Source organism: Brassica napus, chromosome A10 (genome assembly GCF_020379485.1).
Source record: "Brassica napus cultivar Da-Ae chromosome A10, Da-Ae, whole genome shotgun sequence".
NCBI classification, from domain to species: Eukaryota; Viridiplantae; Streptophyta; class Magnoliopsida; order Brassicales; family Brassicaceae; genus Brassica; species Brassica napus.
The window spans coordinates 13,048,220-13,068,515 of NC_063443.1; the positions used below are offsets into that span (position 1 = coordinate 13,048,220).

Below are 20,296 nucleotides of genomic sequence, written 5' to 3' on the forward strand. Positions count from 1 at the left end.
AGTGTCATGGCTATCTCATCCTTCTTGGAATAGTTGATTAGTACATACAAGGCAACGCATATTCTATTAATATTTGTAGATCTCACTATAATATTTAATGAAGCCAGGAAATAGAATTCAGTTATAGTGACATATATAATCATATTCATACAATGCGTTGATATATATAATGATATTACACAGGAGATTGATTCGAACTCCTTTCAATACTTCACAATACGATTTTACTAGTATTCAAGCACATAATTACTATAATTTACTGTTTAAGAACATAGGTGATGAGGCCAGGAATGTGTATGTTTGCGATATAATCGTCCCAGTTGATGGACTTGGGATCAAATTCGAACGATCCATCCATCTCTTTGATGTTCTCTTTTCTTCTTATTCGCAGTCTTTCGGTATTTAAATCATCAAATCTGCACATAACAAGAATTTATAATGTTAAGGGCTTAGTTAAGCTGCGATTACGACATAAAGATATGATAGAAACTCATTTGTAGTATAGTTAATGATGTATTATTTGTTCTCCTTTCCTTATAAGAGCGATATTACTTGGTGTCTTTGGTGAAAATTTATGAATAAAATACATACATGCCCTTGAAGAGTAAGTAAGGCTCGTAAAGCTCAACTAGTCGCATAGCTAGCTTGAGTTTGCGGCTAAGGTCATTGTATTTATCTCCTTCACTCCATGGGTAAATGATATTAATCAACCGAAGTATCTGTAATGAAAAAGACAACAAAAAACAAAAGAGAAACAATGTTGAGAAAACAAATTATAAAATATTAATATCTTATACTAAAATTCTTTTTAACTAAAACTCATTAAATATTAATATTTTAAACTTTATCGTATCCGTAGATTTCCAATAGATCTGAATTCGAATCCGCACTATACAAAATTTCCACAGCACGTAGCCATCGAAGCTTTCACATTTTCTCTCTGGAGAATGGTTTACCACCGAATATTTAACTATACTATACATATGTTATCTAAATCAAAATGATTATCGATTTTTTTATTATATATACAGAGTGGAGGTTAAAGTACCTGCAGAGGAAGCTTGTAACGAAGGGTCATGTAGAGGCTGAATTGAGCCATGGTGGGTAGAATCGTTCCTTTTGATACTATGATTGGTGAGCCGTTGCGAGCAACCAGAGGTTTTTTAGTGAAGTAACGAGCCGCGGTGTCATGGAGTTGTCCAAACGTGACCGGATTCTGAAAAGAAGAGCCGACATGGTATATGGTCTGGATCCCGGTTTCTCCAGAGTGAGCTGTTGCGGTTGCGATCATTGCGTTTACCACCATGTCCGCTGGTATCTGAAAATGATGTAGCACTTTCCATAAATTTGTTATAAGAGGATTATATGTATTTAACTTAAACAAGTAATATATGTGTTATTTAATATGCTATAAATTGAATTAGGTGTCGAGTCATGCTTAGATTTGTGCTTACAAGGTCAAAGACTGAGGTTGAATCCGCAAGAAAACACTTGAGCCTTCCTTTGCCATATGCAACAATCACACTATCTATTGTTCTGAACGTCATAGTAAAAATTATTAAATATGAATCTTGAGTTAACACGTTATATATAACTCGTGACATACTCATTTGATTTATATTAAAAAAAAAGAATTATGATATTAACCGGTTCGCACCTCAATCCTTCGATCCAGCCAGGAAACGGCTCGGCGAGAGTACTAGTAATCATTGTTGGACGAATGATAACAAGTGGTAAATTTTCTCTAGAGCTTCCGATTAGCATCTCTCCCATTGCTTTGGTGAATACATATGTATTTGGCCATCCATGAAGCTTTGCCCTATATGAAAATTGTTTTGTTATAAGAATAACGTATGATGAAAGTAACATTTAATTAAGAACATTTAGGGTATGATTAGGCCGCATACCTTGTCATTCCAAGATCTTTCATCGACTGTGAGATCTCTTCTTCAGTACAATCTTGATGCTTTAGCTCTTTCAGTTTCTGTTTCATCAATTCGAATTCTACATTGATGTCTAGTTTCTTATCCCCGCTGAGACTCTCCCCCATCTTGAATGGTTTCTCCAGGAATAGTCCTTTGTTTTCTCCGCAGACATATGCTAAATTAACAAATGCAAATTAAGGTAAGCCAGGTTGGTAGTTGGTACATATATGATGGGGTTTTGTGAGAAATATTAAACTCACCGGTTGAGACATGGAGAAGCAATTGTCTTTTAACACACTTTTTGGCAAAGTTGAGAACATTGAGAGCTCCGAATGTATTGATGCCAAGACCGATATCGTATCTTTAAAGTAGTCGTCAAGAATCACATGTTATAACTTTAACCATTATATAAAGTATATATCACTTATACAACTTTTTGGGTCATACCTTTCATCGAAATTCGTTGTTGCTGCGATATTGATGATGATATCAATCTCATTCCACATCCGTTGTAAAAGATCAGGGTCTTTCAATCCCAGATTATGAACCGATATATCACCGGGAACTGGCACGATTTTTTCATGCACTAATTTATCCAGATTCTCTTCACCTAGATCTTTCCTCAGCACCCTAAAAAGGTCTATCTCCACAACCTGTTGTATCATTGTAAACAAAGCAAATATATTGTCAATATCATTTGAGTTAAGTAACTAGATTTTGACCCGCGCTTTGAAAGCGCGGGTTTTTTTTTTTTTTTTTTTTTTTCAATTGACAAATATTTAGTAAATGTCACATTTTCATATATTTGTGTTTTATTTTATAAAAGATTTAAAAAATTTATCTTTATTTATCGTATTTCATTTTAAATGACTGTTTATGTTAAAAAAAATTAAACTTTATTTTTTTAATGAATTAAGTTGGTATAACTCTGATAAATTAATTTTATTATGGGGTTAATATTTTAATTAAAAAATTATATACATTTAATAAAGATTTATACTTTTCAATAAAAAAATTCAATTATTTTTATGAATGCTTAAATTATATTAAGAAAAGAAAAAAATAATAATTAAGAATAATTGAAAAAAAATTATTTGAACTTGGACTCAATGGTCCAAAGGAAAAAAAAGTGAGAATTGAATCTGATTTTTTAATAGGCCCAAATGGTCCAAGAGAGATTTGATTTGGGCTGGATCCAAAAATAATGACCCAATATAGATTTGTTATTAATATTACTTAATTGCCCTTAATGAAACATGCAATGTTAGTGAAGGAAACATGCCCCTAAGGTAATTATGACAATATGATCCTGCTTTAATAGTATAGATGGATCACCTCTAGGGTTATTATTTACGTAAATAAGTGTTTTAGTTATGGGATTTGATTAATTAACTTATGTCATACCTCACTACGTAAGCGTTGCATGGCTGCCTTATCGTCGGAAGCTCTCAACAAAAGATACATCTTCTTCACATTTGGTTGCAACCTCAGAATTTTCTCTACTAGAACTAATTAAGAAAAGAAAAACACACAAGAGATTTTAAGTAATTCTTGTATCTAAAACTCTGACTTTCCAAAAGTTGTTGTTTCAAGAAAAGTTTATTTATTTCTTACTTTTTCCAGAGTTGTTGTTTTAAGAAATAAATATTTTCCTTTTTTGATGTACTAATAACTAAAATCAACTTATCAACAGAATGTAAAATTAAATACTATTCGTCTACAAGAATACAACTCTCATACATACATTCCCAGATTTAAAAAAAAAATATGTGAAGATTTATAAACTCAATCTTCATCAAACATAATGATTAAGGAGCATTAGTTATATTATTAGGTGATATTTGGTGCAAATATAATATATATAATTTGCGTAGGAATTTTGTTTTTAAATCGGAAACGCAGAATCTATGAAGCAAGCATATATATTTCACCGTCGCAACAAATTCTATAATATAAAAGTACTAAATTTTAAAATATAATATAATACATAGGAACTCATTGAATATGTTGAAGATATATGTAATATGAATGGGCCACATAAATCTATAAGGTGTGTGACAATAAATGAAGTGGATAATTAATCATGAAAAATTCATCAGTATATATCTTCAAAAACTTTTTTTTTAAATCTTCAAAAAACTTGTCACAGTTATTCTTATATATCAATTGAAACGAGGAACGCATATATACATACCGACCGGTAAAATTTCGTTTGGAAAGATCAATGAAATGTTTAGATACTCACTAGCTACAAGAAAGTTATATTGATGGCAACCATACAATAAAATAGCCAATTCCACCCGGAAGAAAATTAAAATCGTAAGAATCTCTATAACTACAAAGATAGTTTGAAGCATTTTACTGTAGCATTTTCTCAAAGAAAATAGTATGAAGCATATAATCGATTACGAGATTTTCATCAGGTTATTGAATGATAAAATCTTATGGTATAAAAACCAGACTCGAAGTGCAGGAAGATGTAGAAAGAACGTACCCTTGGCAAGAAAACCAGGAGCACCGGTGATGAGAATCGTCTTGTCCCCAAGAAACTGAACACAGTTGGATTCCATATTGAAACAAATTATACTCAATCAACTTAAGACAAACAGACAAAACTTGATTGTATTGGGTGACTTGAAGCTTTCTGAGTTAAGGTTACTATATATAGACTCGTAAACATTGCGATCCTTATTACTGCCTATCGTATTTACAATTTCTTCATCGACCAACCTACCCATTAATTACAGAAAATATTGGATGTTATTTAATTACTAAATAAATATTTTTCAGAATCACAAATATCAAATATCACCATTTAAGAAACGTGACTGCATGCCGACCCATCATCTCGCTATCTCAGTCCTCCCTTTGAAATCATTTATTACTTGTGGTAATGAGGATAGTTGTACAATGACATAACACCTATAATTAATAGATTTCATTACATAAATTGTGCTTAGAATTATAGATAAGGTTTCTCATAATTCATAAACATGAGACATGTTCGTACAACGTTAACGTGATATCGGATGTTTAGAGATCAGGTCAACAACCTACCCGAAATAGATTTCACAATTAAACTATGTTTATGATTGTATCTTACGCCGCATCATTAAAAAAAGGAAAGATTCCCGGAAATTCATACTAACTCAAGAAAGTATTTGATCCATTAAACTATTGGGACAGTTGATGGTAGGTAAAGAAACAAAATTATTAACACTAACTGTAGATAATTTGATATCTATATTTTTAGAGCTGCTAACTATGACAACAATTATGAAAAGATTTTCTGTTCCATGTGCTACGGTTGATACTCAGCCATTTACTGTGTTTACGTTTTTTTTTCTACTACCCATTTAAGCTAAATCAAGTGATGGTCAGACGAACCGATTCTCCAAGCAGTACTTCTGTTTGACCGAATCTAATTTACATGGGTAAAAATATAGCCTCTAGCCTAGCATCTTTTGCTAACGCGTCCGTTCGACCACTCCTACTCCGAGGAATATGAATCAGTCTCACATCTTCGAAATCTTCATGTAATCTTTAGAACACCTCGATCTCTGTCGCGAATGTTGGCCAATCCTCTGGGTTTGTAATCATGTCCACTATGTCCGAGCAATCTGTCTCGAACCGTATCGAGGATATCTTCATGTCTCTCATACATGAGGCTGTCCAGAGTAAACCTTTCATTTCAGCATGCAAAGCTGAGAGGTTCCTGCTGCACGTCCGTAATCCGAAATATTCAAAACTCATTTGATCCTTAAGACTCCACCCTAAGCCACTAACACTGCTATTATCGATCCTTGACGCATCAATTTGACATGTAGGTATTCGAGGTATCAAAGGAAGCAATGTATCAACCTTTATAGTAGGAGGATCGTCATGATCCTTGTTTGCTTTCTCTTTTTCGTTAGCCTTCCTCCAACATTCTGCCTCAAGAGACGTATTTTAGAGAGTGTCAATCGGAGATACAACTTTTCCATTAAATAGTTTGTCGTTCTTCGCCTTCAAAATGTACCAATAGATCCATGGGAATGTATCAAATTGTGGTCTCACTGGAGCCATCTATCTTCTCTTCCAAAACAGAAAGTTCATGTTTTGGTATATAGATGTACTCGGGAAGTAATCCGGAAGGGACGTATAGTCCGATAAAGTCCAAACCTGCAGAGTTGGGAGGCATTAAAAAAGAAGATAATTAATCGACTCTATTAGGCCAGCACATCTAAGACAATTTCTATCGGTGTCCATGTGTCTATAAGTGAGCATCACTGCTGTCGCCACTATGCCCGCATTGTGTTTACATTTTACGGTGCAGTTTTTTCATTTTTTTTCTAATGATCATTATTTTTTGATTAATCTGGGGGTATCCCAGATCTATGGAGAGGTCCAAACTAATTTTCCTAGAAGAGGTACAATCCATGAATAGATCATTTTCCGGACATCACATAGATTTTAAAACATGGATCCATATCTGTATTAAATAATCAAGATAATTATGATTTAGTTTTGCGCAGCAGATAGAGCAAAACTAAAACGTATAAACGTCAATCAAAATCACCTAGTCTTCTAATGGTCGTTATGTATAGAAAAACAATCAATAATGTTTTTTAATTATTTATTTTGTCAGCATATATACGGCACCACTCAAATTCCATCTGCTAGTTTTATTTGCTGGTTTCTATGGCCATAACTTTTGGAAACAAAAACTATACGACGTAGGTTATTTTGGTAACAAATAGTTTGTATAGCTTTCAATTAACAAATTCAACTCGTTTAACTTAATATCCTTATGTATTAAAAGAGAAACATTTTAATAAATGCATTCACACTATAATAGACACGCGGTAATCTTACAATGATTTGATAATAAGTATGCTAACGCATTTACACTATATTCATAAATGTGTTCACATTATCTACTTTGCGTTTTTTTAATATAAAACTCACATATATGGTTCCAATAAAACTCTAGATTTTTTGATTCAAATAAAAATAGATAACGAATCAAAAACCAAACTATATATATTATTTTTATTGTTTACGGATAAAGTTGAGCAAAATATTCATAAATTTTGATTCGATTCGTTATCCGTTACTGAAGTATCTAATTTTTTTGAAAGTTGGAATATTTTTCTTAATGTTTTTTTCACTACCGACCAAATTGTAGTGAAATGATTTGTTTTAATAATTTTCTTTTCTTTTTTAAAACTATTATCTGTTTAAAAACTATAATATGAAACTATTGGTTCGACATGACGACTATCTAAAATTTATAACATGAAAATAAACAAATAATATTAATTTTTGGTTTTTATCGAAAAAATCAAAAAATCAAACATTTTAACCGAATAAACTAGAATGAATATTAATTTAAAATAATAGTTATATTTTAAAAGATTAAAACCAAGAAAAAAAACTTAAAACCGAACCAATATCTAGATTAAACCGATTTAAGTATTTTTATTAAAAATAACAAAATTAATAATCACATTCTACGCAAGGCGCGGGTTATTACCTAGTCTATCTTACTAAAGTAGAAGTACATTTACAAAGTGTTTGGAGACATGAATATCAGTAAAAAAAATATAATATTGTTTGGAAACATGAATAACAGTATATTAGGAAAAAAATAATTTATCTTATTAAACTAGAAGTACCTTTAAGAAGTGTCTTGAAACATGAATAGCAGTAAAAAAAATATTGTTTGGAAACATGGATAGAAGTATATTAGAAAAAAAGTAATAGGATTTAGTTATTAAGAAAAAATAGAAATCCATTATATTATGAGAAACTATATATTTGGGCTAGCTTTAAAATATACGAAAAGTAGTCCAATCAAATTACCTAAAAACATATTTAGTCTAAAATAATTATTTAACTTATTAAAGTAGAAGTGCTTTTAGAAAGTGTTTTGAAAAATTGATTCAAATTTAATTCAAAGTTGATTCGAAATTATACATAATATTCAAAAATTGATTCAATTTTGATATAATATTTTAGTAAAAGTCGAGCCAGCATAAGTACACTTGGACCATCAGTTCATTCGAACTCAATCAGACTGACTTGGACAGTCCAGTCCACCAAAACTCGAGCTCATGTCCAGATCAGTACATGAATAGTTCACGGAAAGGGCCAGAGTGTTGATATGTATACTGACATGGTGCATCAGTTGTCAAAAATCAGTACACGAACAGTCTATGGGAAGGACGAGCATGCTGATATGTGTGGTCAGCGTGCTGATATGTGTACTGATCGGCAGTTCAAGGACAGTCTATGGCTGTCCAAAATCAGCCAAAGGAAGGGCCAGCGTGCTGAGTCGAAAGACCAACGTGTTGATATGTGTACTGATGGACAGCCACAGACGTTCTGTGTGTGCTGACGGACAGCCACAGACGTCTTGTGTGTGCTGACGGACACACACGGACGTCATGTGTGTACTGAACAGACAGCCCACGTGGGCTAAAATCACCCGACAGTCCATAAGAAGGGCCAGCGTACTGAGTCCAAGGAGCACGTTGCTGATATGTGTACTGATGGACAGCCACGGACGTCTTGTGTGTGCTGACAGACACACACGAACACACACGGACAGCCACAGACGTCTTGTGTGTGTTGACGGACACCCACGGACGTCTTGTGTGTACTGAACAGACAGCCCACGTGGACCAAAATCACCTGAACAGTCCACGGGAAGGACCAGTGTGCTGAGTCCAAGGACCAATGTGCTGATATGTGTACTGATGGACAGCCACAGACGTCATGTGTGTGCTGACGGACACACACGGATAACCACGGATGTTCTGTGTGTGCGAGTGTATAATATTGGTCCAAGTGTACTTATGCTGGCTCGTCTTTTATATCAAAATTGATTCAAAATTATACATGTATTCAAAAATTGACTTTTACTAAAATATTTTTGAAAAACCATTTTAATTTGTTATTAAAAAAATATATAAAAAAAATATAATACAAAGTCCAATTTCAACCACGAGCCTAAATTATAGTTTTTATATTTCATATTAAGTTCTTAAAATATAATATATAAGATTATTTATATGATGATACATATAAAATACTATTAATTATATGATTACTTATATGATGGTACATATAAAATACGATTAGTTATATGATGACACATATATGATATTATATAACAGTGACATGAAAAATAAATAGTAATATATTTTTAGAAAAAAGTAATATATGAAATATTATATTATACTTAAAAAAACAAAATAACATATAATAATATAATAATATAATACTGTTTATTGTCTATTTACAACAAATATATATTTATATAAAAGATAAAGTAAACTTTCGTGCAGATGCACATATCAAAATCTAGTAATGATTAATCTTGTAGAACATGCGGACGACACGTAATATATATGCAATTAAAAGTTGGAAGCTGAAAGCTGCCGATAATTATACTTCCTTTGCCGTCAATTTATAAGGGTTTGCAATTAGTTAGTTATTGTGTCAATAAAGTTTGGTAGTAGAAACTAAAGAGGTATGTTTTCCACGCAAGTACCTCCATTTTGGACTTACCCTACATTGATATAATTGATTCCCATTGTCTTTGAATTCTTCTCCTGCTCAGTAATCTACATTACGTCCATGTTATATATACAAGGATTTACATAATGTACATGTTGCTCCAAACAGTTGGGGATTTTATCACTCCGGTCGGATTAGCTTTTGCATGAAAACACATAAAATACATATATTCGTTTAATATAATTTAAATAAACTATTGTCTATCTAGAAGAAATTTGGCAAATATGAACGGCAACTATTTGCGTGTCTTTGACATTTCAAAGAGGTTTGACATCTTGAGTTGTGAGCCGTTATATCTTCCATTACAAAACTAAATGAACAAACAAGCCCTTGCAGACTTTGTACCGGGTTTGGTCTCTGTACCGTCTCTTGTTCAGTGAAATTAATTCTAGTTATGCACACAAAAAAAAATTAGTAGGTTTAAGGCTTATTTTTATATAAAATTTTCTCATTTCACTTTCATCTATGCATGATATATCATATATATTTTCACCCATTTGAATATACACTTTACATAGCTGAGTTTCAATATAGGTGGGGTTGGACCCGTCTTTGAACTTTCGACAATGGCTTCTCATCCTAAATCGTTATAGACCAAATGCTTAAGTTGTTAAAAGTTAGTGTACATTTTAGTGATGACAAAAAATATTGAGTTCGGGTTGATTTGGTATAGAAATGTCCATGAAAAGTTAAAATTGTCAGAAAAACTCTGTATAGCGGTTTTTGTGTATTGCTATTGAATAACTTTGCCCTTACATTTTCACCAAACTTTCTAAAGTTTAGTTTATAATTTATTTTCATTTACGTAAATAAACACAAGAGTTTTCACGTAATCGTGTATATCTTACCATAATGTTATAGTCTTTTCAAATTTGTGTATGTACTATGTAGATCAAGAACACCCAAGTAAAAAATACATCAAGTGCCGTCTTAGCCTTAAAATAACAATAAATTTATCTAGTTATTTGAGGTATTTTAATTTTGTGTTAAAGGGTGTTTTATTAAAAATATTATTATTATAAGTTTTCTAAAAGTGTAATTTTTATTCCTTTCAAAATATTTGAAGTGTGTTATAAATCCCACCTAGGGTCTTATACATTTTTTTTCTTTTTCAAATTTATCTAAAAACGGAGGATAAGTAATGGGAAATATGCCTGTATAACCAAGAAAAAAAGGATAATTCATGAAGTAGTCAATTTCCCTAATATAACGATACACAATGTGTCTTTTCTATAATATTGCCATCCTACCCTTTCATTTAACCGGTAAAACCTGCAAAAAAATTATAATCTAAATTATTAACTAGTGATTCTAAAAGAAAGACGTGGCCTTTAGTTACTCTCACACAATTAACAAAGCAAATGGTAAAATATGGAAAGGTCAATAGATTCATCTTCATATTTGAGCGATTAAGACACCACCGATTACATTTTTGGTGAGTTTGTGGAGAAGAAGACCATTATCGAAGGCTCGGTAGGTGACAAAAGGCGTGAGTAAGACGGCACCGTAACGGCGGTAACACAAATTCACATTGCCTATTATGTAAGTTGTTTTACTGCTCTTAAATTTTCTGAATTTTCATTCATTACATATTACATGTCGGAATCTGATATTGTAAAGTAAAGAAACCAGAAGTTTGGGATTTTCTGTTTATATACATGGTGCTTGTACTCCATTTGCATGACAATATAGTTAACTGTGTATATACATGGAAATAGACCTGATGAAGATAGCTATGTCAACCTCTAATACTTTGTTTGTGTGAATTTGTAAATAAAATATACTATATAGAAGTAAATAAAGTAGTATAGATGTCTATTTCCATAATATATAAACTATATTTTGGTGGGTGACTGTGTTGTATATAAATGGAGTAGTACATATGTCTACCCGCATAGTATAGTAATTATTATGTTAATAGTATAGTATATGTTATAGAAGTGGTTTTCAGTTTAAAAATAATGTGTGTTGACATCACCACATAATTAATCATCATAATTTAATACGTGATGTTCTGTGATGTATGAAATTGTTGATGAAATTGTCTCTGTTGATGGTGAAGGATTGTGGTGAATAATAGAGTTTTGAAGACTTGTGTGGCGAGTGACATGACTTGTTCAGTGGCGATCACCTCCATCTATACAATCGAAACTATTGTATTCGTTTCTGCCGCAATTGTCCCTCTTCTCATAATTCTATGACTGTATGTTCTTCTCTTCTATCTAGTGAATCAACAACAAAATTATTTTCTCCGATGCGGTTGCATGTACTATCTTCACTGATGTCGTCAGATATACTTATTTTTTATTGTTGTGAATGACAAACAATATTGAATGTATTGACCTTTCCATATTTTATATTGATGTGTATATGATTTTGTAAAGAGAAATAGTATATTAAACATAAATGGAATAAAATTTATTATGACATCAGATAAAACATAATACAATGTGATGTTGAGTCGAATGGTTTATATTTATTATGATTTATATTTAGGTTTATGGTTTATATTTAGGTTTATATTTATTATGATTTATATTTAGGTTTATATTTATTATGATTTATATTTAGGTTTATATTTAGGTTTATATTTATTATGATTTATATTTAGGTTTATGATTTATATTTAGGTTTATGGTTTATATTTGGATTAGGGTTTAGTGATTTAAGTTTAGAGTTTAGTATTTAGAAAGTGAGGGAGTATGGTTTTGGGTCGGCATGAACTTCTTCCTTGCAATCATATATATTTCATAATCTCACCAATAGGTACTATGTTATTTATTTTATTCCATGTTATTTGGGTTTATGATTTATATTTAGGTTTAGGGTTTATATTTGGGTAAGGTTTAGTGATTAGAGTTTAGGGTTTAGTATTTAGAAGGTGGGGAAGTATGGTTATTGTCGACGTTAACTTTTTTATGCAATCATAGACATTTCATAATTTCACCAATATGTACTATGTTATTTATTTTGTTCCATTCTATCTGGATTTTGGGTTTATATTTGAGTTTATTGTTTATATTTGTTTTTAGGGTTTACTGATTAAATTTTAGGGTTTAGTATTTAGGGGTTGGGTGAGATTGAGATAATGTTTAGTATCTAGGAATTGTGGTTGGGATATGTTTAGTATTTAGGGATTATAAGTGGATTTATAATCCTATACTACTTAGGTGATATGGAACAGAACATTCGTCATATGTATGTAAGATATACATGGAAACGTCTCCCATATATTTGTACTTATATTATTCTATCTAAAATATATAGTATGGAACTACATTCTTGTGGCTTTCTCCTACTCTTAAAAACAGAAGAGTTGTAAACCACAATTGTAAATTTATTGCAGTAAATCCATCATTGCCTCTCCCCAACCGCCCACTCCACTGTCTTTGTTCGTGATTATATTACTAAATTACAAACAGGGTTCTATTCTACGTTAGTCATGTCGAATGGAAACGTCTCCCATATATTTGAATTCTATCTAAAATATATAGTATGGAACTACATTCTTGCATTCTTCGTTAAACACCGTTGTTTTTTTCACACTTAAGCTTTTCATCAACTCGTCTCTCTCCATGTTTTCCTTCCTTTACTTTTGAATATGGTTTACCCACGCGCTTTATAAAGTGTGTCATTGTTATTAAGGGACACAAAATCACCACGTTGTTTTTTCCATGAGTTGGAACCGGTAACTTCTTATGTATAAGGACATAACCGGCAGAAAAGAAGGCAAAAAGCGAACGAATGCATTACGTCAAAATCTTGTCCATTCCCTTGACTTTATTTTTTTTTGTAGCTACTCAGCCAATTAGCCCATAAGTAATTCCACAATTTTTTCTCTTCTTAACTCATCATTTTTTTTAACAGAGTGTTCCACACGGATTATCCTCTCTCCACTGGTCCCGAAGTTCATTACATACCAACCAACCATTCAACCTTATGGTTTATGGATAACAAACTACTTAGTTTTGTGAGAACTATTTTGTAAAATCCATTTCTCATAAAACACCTACGGAATACAAATTAACATTCCATGTAAACTTGAAAGAAAGGTTATTATTGTGGTTTTGAGCTCCTATGGTTAGACACCTTATGTGAACTCGAAACAAGGTTGCTATGATTTTAGGCTCCTATACTTTTAAAAAGTTAAAGACCATCTCAACTGTGAATTGTATTCTAAGACTAAAATCAAATAGCTACAAATTAAAAATCCACATCACAATTCTAGAGTAAATTTTACACAGGCAAAGAAGAATCAAAGACTACCGCGTATACGCGGACCGCACGACAGCTATGTAGTTCGTACCTGTATATTATATTATGTGTTAAGAACTTTGAAAGTATATAACATTAGCAGGTCGAAAACTAAAATATTTTCAAATCAATAAAACTGGAAGCATAACTGAAGCTACCAGTAGCAGAACAAAATCGTTTTAAAATTTAAACCTACTACTTGGAATATATAATCTTTTAGCAAAAAAAAAAGAAACTACTTGGAATATATAGGATAAATGAATGCCGTCCCAATAATTTTGGTGGCCTAAAGCAAAAACATTTTCAATGTAAATAATTATAAATATCTTAAAAAGTGTTTTTAAATATGAAACATATTTAAATCAAAAAAATGTGTTCAACTCACGATGACAAAATTAAAAAGGTTACCAGAACAAAGAATTTGTTTCTGAAAATGATTTAAAAGAATGAAATTTAAGACAGCTAAGAAATTAAAACGTACATAGTCAGTTTTACTAAAAAACATAGAAGATGTGGCCTTTAAAAACTAATCAAAATTTGTGGCCTAAATCCTTTGCTTTATCTGCCTTATGCAAGGGGCGCTTTGAATGAAAGACATGTTTATAACACTTAAAAAAACTGAAGTTATATATACATTTATATATTCGAGCACAAAGACAAAACTTTCACTTATATATAAATGTATGGCATGTTTATAACATGTTAATAATTAAAACTGAAGTTATATTTACAATTATTTAGAGCAAAAAGACAAAACTTTCACTAAATCATTGCTTATCGACACAAACATAAACTACGACATATTTTGTCTACATCTTCTCAATAATACATGGATGGAATTTCCTTTTGTTACGTAATATGAATTATATCGTATTTGAATTTGGATATAATATCACAGCATTAACATCAACTCAAACTATTAGGGTACATATCTTTGTGCCCCCAAATAAACGAAAAAGAAATAGATAGGTATATGGAACCGGCTGTAGTGGACTTACGGAGACATTTTATTGAGAGATTAAGACACTTGCTAACTGTACAGCACATGAACGATGTCTAGTTCAATGCATTTTCTCCCTTTATTGTAAGTTTCGATATGGGTGTCATGTGGAATGTGAATTTAAGTGGACACCCTTAAAACTTCTGAACCCATACCCAACATCCCAACCGTTACGCGGATACATTCTATGACTTAAATATAGTCTATGGCTGACTTATTAGAAACTGACCTTAAAAGACCAATTGTATATAGCTTATATTATATACTATAAAATAAAAAATCCATTAGATGCTTCACTTCCTGGTCAAAAGACTCAAAAACCATAAGAGTTAGGATTGTAAGTGCAGACGGGAGAAGTCGCACAACAATTTTAATGATGCTTAAACTTGAATTGACACGGAATTGAGAACTTTTCTTTACTTGATATTTCATCTCTGATGTATTTTAACTTATTATATACTTAAATACTAGAAGTGATAGATACCCCTAAATGTTCATCTTGTGTAGTCCTTATTCCATTTACATACTAAAAAATTATACAAGCATATTGTTTAGTTCGTAATACTATGACTAAATTATGACTTGTTGTTAAGTTTTTTACCTTGTTTTTAGCAAAAAAAAAAAAAAACTATGACTAGAAAACTAGAAATGATAATTTCTCCTTTATAGGTTCTCTTTCTCCGAATTAGTTCTATACATTGAAGTCTCCAAGAACCTGTCATCGCTTAACTTGGGGTTGGTTGTGTTAATGGGCCGGTCTGCTGTGGCCCAAATGTATTCTAATACCACGTCGTTTTAATGATTGGAAATACTAGAAACGGCGTCGTGGCGAGTAAATTTAACGAACCCTAAATCGTCGTTACTCTCCCGGCGGCTTGAGCTCTCTCTCTGTTTCTGCTCTTTCCCGAACCTGGTCGAGGTACAAAGCTCTCTCTCTGTTCCGTATCTCTACTCGCTCTTCTGTCCTATATCCTCTGCTTTGCATTACATGGTTATGTATATCTCAAACCTTTCCAATACTTGTAATAAAGTTTCTTCCTTTCCCTGCAATTTTCCACACAAAAAACGAAACTTTGCAACGGCCCCATCTTCGTCTTCTTCAAAATATGGATTCTGTAGAGACCCTTTATAGATTCTTAGCTTATGGATTGGTTTTGGAACCCTCTCATAATCATTTTACCTAATTAGCTTTTTGATGGAGACAGAGTAGTATCATTGCTTTTAGCTAATCTTTTGTTTTCCTTATTGGGATTGTTTGAAGAAACTTGAGAGATGATGGACAACGGAGAAGATGAGCAAATTGATGTTAGATCGGTGGTTGAAGCTGTTTCCGCGGATCACTCCTTTGGTGCTCCTCTCTATGTTGTTGAGAGCATGTGCATGCGCTGCCATGAAAATGTACATCTCTCTCTCTATCTCTCTTGCACACGCATACTTACTTAGTTTTCTTTGAGATTCATGATCTTGGTTATGTAGTCCTTGTGCCCTTGTCACAGGAAAAGATGAGTTATATATACTTTGATGAAACCTTTGTTAACTAATGTAATGTCTAGGAACAAGACATGCTAGTTTCTGTTCAGTCTTTTCACCTTGTTTCCAATAGTTTATTAACTGTACTTAGCACATAGATATCATTACTTATTTCTCCAATCCAATGGTTCTCGGGTTTGTTATTGGAATGTAGCTGGGATGAAATACAACCTATTGGCAATATTTTGTATGATGCACTGAGAAACCTGCGGAGAGTATATTGATATTTTTGGTTCAGTCAGTGGCAATTAGTTGAAAAAAAATCTATTTATGGTGAGCTTTTCTTCTGTGCATAAAATAGCTTCTTATTTATTTTTACCAGGGAACAAGTAGATTTCTATTGACCCTGATTCCTCACTTCAGAAAGGTATGTCGTACTCTTTTTGTAGATCTCACTAATTTTCGTTCATTTCCAGACTCAGAGATTTACAAAGTATCAATTATTCGATTTAAAGAAACTTGTACGTTCTATTTATAAATTTTCAAATCGCACTGCTAAACTACTATAGCTTACAGGTCTTAATATCTGCGTTTGAATGTCCTCATTGCGGAGAAAGGTGCAATCACTAAATATTTTTCTGTTTTTTTTTCTCAGTTGAAAAGGTAAAAGCCTTTCATATTTTTTAATCTCTTATCCATTTTGTAGGAACAATGAAGTTCAGTTTGCGGGCAAGATTCAACCCCAAGGATGCTGTTACCATCTAGATGTTCCAGCTGGCGATGTGAAGGTTTATACATTGATTCAAATCCATGCTAGGAACATGAATATCATGCTTTTGTTGTCTCTCTCGCTCCTTAAGCTAATTTGTACCTTCTTGTTTCTATGTGAATGCAGATATTTGACAGGCAAGTTGTGAAATCTGAATCAGCCACTATTAGGGTGAGTCTTTCTATGGAATCAAAAGTACACTCTTATTTTGCAAACTTGTGCCGCTTCCTGCATATTTATACGAATTTGCTTCCCCTAATCTTTCTGAAAACGGTGAATTAGCCTGCTTCTCATATTATGAAAAATAGTAGTAATTTGAAGCTGAAAAATGATAGTAGTTTGCGAATATATGCATTCAGATTCCTGAACTGGATTTTGAGATTCCACCAGAGGCCCAACGCGGAAGCTTGTCTACTGTAAGTCCTTGATATCTTTTATTCATCTTGTTATGATTCACAATTTATGAACAGTTCATTTTTTTTCATTTTTGGGGTATTTATTTCTTTAGTACAAACTAAAATTTTTGTTTCTGGTTTAAGTTTCCAAATTTCGAATTCTTGTTTTTGTTTTTAATATACAGGTGGAAGGGATATTAGCACGGGCTGCCGATGAACTAAGTGCCCTTCAAGAAGAACGCAAGGTAAAAAGTTCACATTTATTTTATATTAACAGGAAAGAATCTTTAACTAAATCTTTTGCTGCACACAGAAAGTTGATCCCAAAACTGCTGAAGCCATAGACCAATTCTTGTCCAAACTGAGAGCTTGTGCTAAAGCGGAGACACCCTTCACCTTCATTTTGGATGATCCTGCTGGAAACAGTTTCATCGAAAACCCGTAAGGACCAAAGATAGAAGAAGTTATGTTTCTTTTTATTTGCTTATGACGAGTTCTTGCAACATGGCAGACATGCTCCATCATCAGATCCCTCTTTAACCATCAAATTCTACGACCGAACCCCAGAGCAACAAGCAACACTTGGATACCTTGCTGACCCATCACAATCAGAAGGAGGCCTTGGCGCGCCTTCTGCTGCAACAACAACTTCTACACCTCACGGTGCTATCGGAGCAACAGGTGGTCATCGAGCTATTGCTCAGAGTAATAACACTGATATTTCCGATAACTTGTTCCGATACTCTGCGCCTGAAGAGGTGAACTTCTGAATTCTATAACTTTTGGAATGTTAAAGGTTATGATCACTCGAGAAAAGACGTTACAATTGTTCTAACTAACAGGTGATGACTTTCCCTTCAACCTGCGGAGCATGTACGAAGCTGTGTGAGACACGGATGTTCGTGACTAGTATCCTTTTCAGAAACAAGTTTCCTATCCTATTATACTTGTTGTTTAGCACTTGACAGAAAATAGAAATCCCCTACTTTCAGGAGGTTATTGTCATGGCATCCACATGTGAGGATTGTGGCTATCGCAATTCTGAGGTTGGTTTACCTTTGGGTTTGATCTTGCTAGAGATATGTTGCAGACATATGTCTAAGGTTATTAACTTTTTTTTGTGGGGTAATAATCGTGAGCAGTTGAAGCCTGGTGGTGCTATTCCTGAAAAGGGAAAGAAAATTACTCTCTCTGTGAAGAACGTCGCTGACCTTAGCCGAGATGTTATCAAGGTTAGTTTTTTTACTTCAGTTTATTTTCATTCTCAGCCTTTGGTATATATTGGAGTAGACAACCTTATGGACCACTACGTAGGGCTATGAAATGGATTGTTATATGTTGTATTTTTGGAGCAATACCTTCGTAGTATAGTATATTATTAATGGTTCATTTTGTTTATCGCGTGTATTAGTCGGACACAGCAGGAGTGAAAATCCCAGAGCTTGATCTGGAGCTAGCTGGTGGTACACTTGGTGGAATGGTAACAACAGTGGAAGGATTGGTCACACAGATCAGAGAAAGTGAGTATTCATCTTTCAACATTATCTTTTGTCCACGCCTTAATCATTTTTTAAGTGGTCCAAGTATTGTGGAACATATAATACTAAACCATAGCATAAGTCAAGTCCAAGTATCCTATTATTCTGCCTTGCAAAGCTTTCATTGTTTCGATAATGGAAGCATTTCGAGATTCGTTATTGCCAATGATTGAATTATATAGCTCTTAAGTACTGATCCCAAGTGTGGTAACAGGTCTAGCGAGAGTTCACGGGTTCACATTTGGTGACAGTCTAGATGAAAGTAAGAAGAACAAGTGGAAAGAATTTGGATCCAGGCTAACCAAGGTAACCATCTTTGTTGTTCTTGATGAGCAGGAAAAAAACCAAAGGATTAAGTCACATGGTTTTAAATAATGATTTTCGTTTTTATTTTCTTGCAGCTCCTAAGCTTAGAGCAGCCATGGACTTTGATTCTTGATGATGAATTAGCAAATTCTTTTATTTCACCAGTAACAGATGATATCAAAGATGATCATCAGCTTACATGTAAGTTCCTCGTTTTGCCTAAATTGGTTTAAATTTCAGTCATTATAGATCAGAGTTAGAAATGAGTTACTTATGTCTTGGAAAGATGGATTTGAAGTTTTGTTGAATTCTGTAAATAGCATTATGAAATTGACTCTAAAGATACTACTCACATGTGCTTTGAATAACATGTGTTGTTAATGTTTGAACTACAGATGAAGAGTTCGAGAGGTCGTGGGAGCAAAACGAGGAGTTGGGTCTCAACGACATAGATACTTCTTCCGCTGATGCCTGCTTATGGATCTACAGAGACAGCTAAATTACCTTAAACTTGGAAAGCTGTCTTGATAACTTGATTTTGGGATCAGTTGTGATATGATCACAGAGATGGATATGTACGTCTTTTGTTGTTGTACGGTAAACACTAAACAATCCAAGAATCGACAAGCTCTTTTTTTAAACGTTGCTCTGCTCACAAATCTATGGTAACAACTAAAATGCAAAAAAACAGAAATGTATGTTCTTTTTTTTTTTTTTTTTTTTTTTTTTTTTGATCAGAATAGAAATGTATGTTCTGTCAACAAAAAATGAAGGTTGAAAGACGGAAACATCCAGAAACAAATCAATACGCTTCTGGCTAGATATTGTTAACTACACGTAATGCGCAAGTTAACAACCTGTTTGCAATCTCAGTAAACTAAAAAAAACACAGCTTAGACCATTTTTAACAGTATAAATTAGTTAACAACGGTGTGAATATATAGTAGCAAAAAGTTTCACGCAGCAGAACAGTTATTTAATAGTTTCCTTCCAACCCAAGAAAATAAATCACTTTTGCATTAGCCACTGCAGTAAACCTAATACAGAAAACACGAACACACCAAGAGCCGTCTTCG

General features: G+C 32.9%; 1 protein-coding gene and 1 pseudogene across 1 annotated transcript; one reads left to right on the top strand and one right to left on the bottom strand.

Annotated features, from left to right (window-relative positions):
• Window positions 1-111: 111 nt before the first annotated feature.
• LOC106371648 (fatty acyl-CoA reductase 1) lies at window positions 112-4,662 on the bottom strand. The gene is made up of 10 exons (XM_048743058.1): window positions 4,420-4,662; window positions 3,330-3,433; window positions 2,373-2,578; window positions 2,186-2,286; window positions 1,908-2,100; window positions 1,658-1,819; window positions 1,455-1,536; window positions 1,049-1,318; window positions 592-719; window positions 112-416 (listed from the first exon to the last, which is right to left on the bottom strand). Exons 1-10 carry the CDS (start codon window positions 4,493-4,495, stop codon window positions 257-259), a joined length of 1,482 nt encoding a protein of 493 aa, XP_048599015.1. The 5' UTR covers window positions 4,496-4,662; the 3' UTR covers window positions 112-256.
• A 10,865-nt stretch (window positions 4,663-15,527) lies between these two features.
• On the top strand, window positions 15,528-19,861 carry LOC106371649 (annotated as a pseudogene).
• The last annotated feature ends 435 nt before the right edge of the window (window positions 19,862-20,296 follow it).